At 33.5% G+C, this 3,124-nt stretch overlaps 1 protein-coding gene across 1 annotated transcript; it reads left to right on the top strand.

The window, feature by feature from the left end:
• Positions 1-1,137: 1,137 nt before the first annotated feature.
• Positions 1,138-1,976, top strand: LOC107911446 (DNA-directed RNA polymerases I and III subunit RPAC2). The gene is made up of 3 exons (XM_016839267.2): positions 1,138-1,296; positions 1,399-1,475; positions 1,556-1,976. The coding sequence occupies exons 1-3, from the start codon at positions 1,196-1,198 to the stop codon at positions 1,669-1,671; spliced, it is 294 nt and encodes a 97-aa protein (XP_016694756.2). The 5' UTR covers positions 1,138-1,195; the 3' UTR covers positions 1,672-1,976.
• The last annotated feature ends 1,148 nt before the right edge of the window (positions 1,977-3,124 follow it).

Here is a 3,124-nt window from a genome sequence, read left to right as displayed (position 1 = left end):
AATTCATGCATTACCGAATTTAAAAATCATATAATAAATAGCTTATTGAGTCTTTAATTTAATTAGTATGTATATTGTTATTAATGTAAGAGGATGTGGTTTCAAGTGTGTTAAAACGCATTGTCCTCTTATTTATGGATTGAGGAGGAACTATAAGTAATTTTAAGTACTGTGTAAAAAATATATATATAATCAAAACTAAATTATTGAAAAAAAAAAGCATGTAGCGTAAAGAAGTTAATTACACAAACATAAAATATAGTCACGAATGGGACTTCAGTTTAGTCGCAAAGATGAACTTGGAAATTTTGACAACTCATATTAACATTTTATTAATTTTATTAATGTGATTTTATCTTTTACTAATTTAAAATATTAGATTGAATTAGCATTGTGAGTTAATTTGATATAATTTAATTAAAAAATAAAAATTATTATAAAATATTTATGTATTAAAAATTCTAATTATTTTAAAATTAAATAGCTTATATAATAATAGAAATCTTAATATAAATGAGTACGTTTAACCGTGAGGTTTAAAATTTTTTGATTACGTGTTCAAATTATAAATTGTTTATTTTATATAAATTTTTTCTTCACTTGTAATATCTATATTATATATTAACACCATGTTTGGTTGGGTGTATTGGCATAGCCATTACACCCCTAATCGTGGGCCCCACTCAATACATTGTTTGGTTGGGTGTATTAGCCTAATACGGGTCTATTCCATTACTGATCTAATCCCCAAATTCTACCGATTTCCAATCCCTTCCTTGTGCTCAGTTTAGGTCCGGATTGAGTTTTGGTCCCTGTTTTACCCTCCTGATTCACGCTTCTGTCTTGCCCAAAATCCACTGTCTTCTGTTTCTTCCTTCTACCTTTCTTCTCCACTCTCCTCACCTTTCTGTCTTACCTTTCTATCTCCACCGATTCACGCTTCTACCTTTCTGCCTTACCTCTCTTTGGCGTCACAACTGGACTTCGAACATCGATCAGAAAGCAGCCTCCTTCTCACGTTTTCCGTTCCTCTCCATCGGTGAAACTGTGTTCTGTCCATTGGAACCGGTAAGGAAGATACAACCTTATTTTTTATTTAAAAATATGTTTTCCCAATGATTATTAGATTCAATTTCATCCTTTTAATAGTTTTGTTTCTTGGTTTGGAGATTTAGAAATTGGATTAAAGGAAACAATGGAACACGGGTCTTTCACTGATAATAGTGCTGCCACTTTTTCTTTAACTGATGAGGATCATACCATAGCTAACGCTGTTAGATTCACTTTGAATCAAGAGTCAGTTCACTCACCTCTGTTTTTGGCTTTGATTCATGCTGGGTTTTCTTTGTTTTAAGTGATTGTATTGAAAGTGGAAGCTATCCTTTTTATGTTGTGCAGCCCAAGGGTTACATTCTGTGGCTACAGTATTCCTCATCCTTCAGAGGCTCGAGTTAATATTAGAGTTCAAACCACTGGTAAACTCAATATAACACTCTTTTTCAAGTACTTTGGTTGGGTTCAAGTTCCTTTAGTTGTTCTATGTGAAAATTTGCAAGTGATCCAGCAAGAGAGGTATTGAAAGATGCATGTCAAAATCTGATGTTGATGTGTAGGCATGTGAGGTGCACTTTTGACAAGGCTGTTGAAGATTTAAAGCAAGCAATGCTGTAAAGGCTTTGAAAATTGATTCACAAGACAGTAGTGGTGATGATTCAGAAGAGAGTGAATGAAAATGATTTCCTACCATCTATCTTCCACATCTTAAGACTATCATGTGGTCATTAGCTCAATCTAAATTACTTCTTTTTGTTATCATATCAAAAGCTTTTCATTTGATATCTCACTTATCATCAACTATTTTCATTGGATTTGCAAACTAGAGTTGCCTATGCAAGCTATTCGGTTTACCTTGCTTGCACAAACCTATTTATATTTAAGGAATGAGTTAGGGAGAATACAATAGCATGTTGTTAGCATCCACTATTTCAGGCTGTGGGGATTTTCTGTTTGGTTTCATCAAGTTCGAAGTTGTTTCTCCTGGCTTCGACAAATGTGGTATGGATCTCCAACAGCGCTTTTGAACTCTGATTATCTTCTTGGGAGCGTCCTCAGGCTGCTTGCTAGCCTGCATTAAGCATCAATAAACATCAACTCAACCATTTTGTAACAGGTAAATGTAGAAATCATAACTATTCCTTGAGTTATCGATTACAAATTCTGGGATTACTGTGCATATGCTCCACAATCAAATACAACAACAATACACAATATTCTTATGCACATTTCCGCACAAACTATAATATTTCATGTCTTTTACATTAAGATTGCCTCACGATGGTTTGAACACTTCTAAAACCAAAACAGAACCACACAATCAACTAACCGAATGATTGAGTTTTGGTTTGCATTTGTTTTCCAGAACCTATAAAATCTTTCACTGCTTGCTAGAAACCTCTGAAGTTATTTGAAACTGTGTTTAACTTCATTGGGCTCATTGCTTCGGTTGTCTCTTCCGGTACCAAATCATTATACATTTGTTTCTTCCATTGACAGAGCTTCTAACTCAACAAAAAACCAGTAGTTTTCCAACCAGTATGACATTGTCTACCAATATAAATATTTCCTCCTTAGAGATTTTAGTGAGGGGCATATTTGTTGTCAATGTCCAGCTTTGGTGCAACATGCTAATGTGGAAAATAAATAAAACAAAGAGGACATATGATAGGGCACTATGTGAAGATTGTTTTAAAAAGTATGATCTAGATGTAAGATATGTTTTTTTAATAGCTGCCATATCTTCCTTTACTAACTCAACTTTGTTGTTTAAATCAGTTTATTGCCCAATTGTTCAATTAAGAAAAATAATGTGCTATGTTAGTGTTGAGGCAATGGGATGTCGTCCATATACTTGGGGTGGAATTGCAATAATAATTTTATTGCTGCTGTAGTAGTTTGTATTGATGATCTTTTTTCAGTTTCATGTTGTCCCTGAATTATTCTCAAGTCATAGTACCATTACTTGTGTAATAGTTACATAAGTCATATATTATTATTCTGACCACTGTTGTTCCAGTAAATTGATGTTCTATATGGAATTTTGTAGGCATTGGACTGTTAGTTACCG

The sequence above is a fragment of the Gossypium hirsutum genome, chromosome D11 (genome assembly GCF_007990345.1).
Source record: "Gossypium hirsutum isolate 1008001.06 chromosome D11, Gossypium_hirsutum_v2.1, whole genome shotgun sequence".
Taxonomy (NCBI): domain Eukaryota; kingdom Viridiplantae; phylum Streptophyta; class Magnoliopsida; order Malvales; family Malvaceae; genus Gossypium; species Gossypium hirsutum.
The sequence above is the reverse complement of the archived record's forward strand: the minus strand, read 5'-3'. Positions and strand labels throughout refer to the sequence as shown.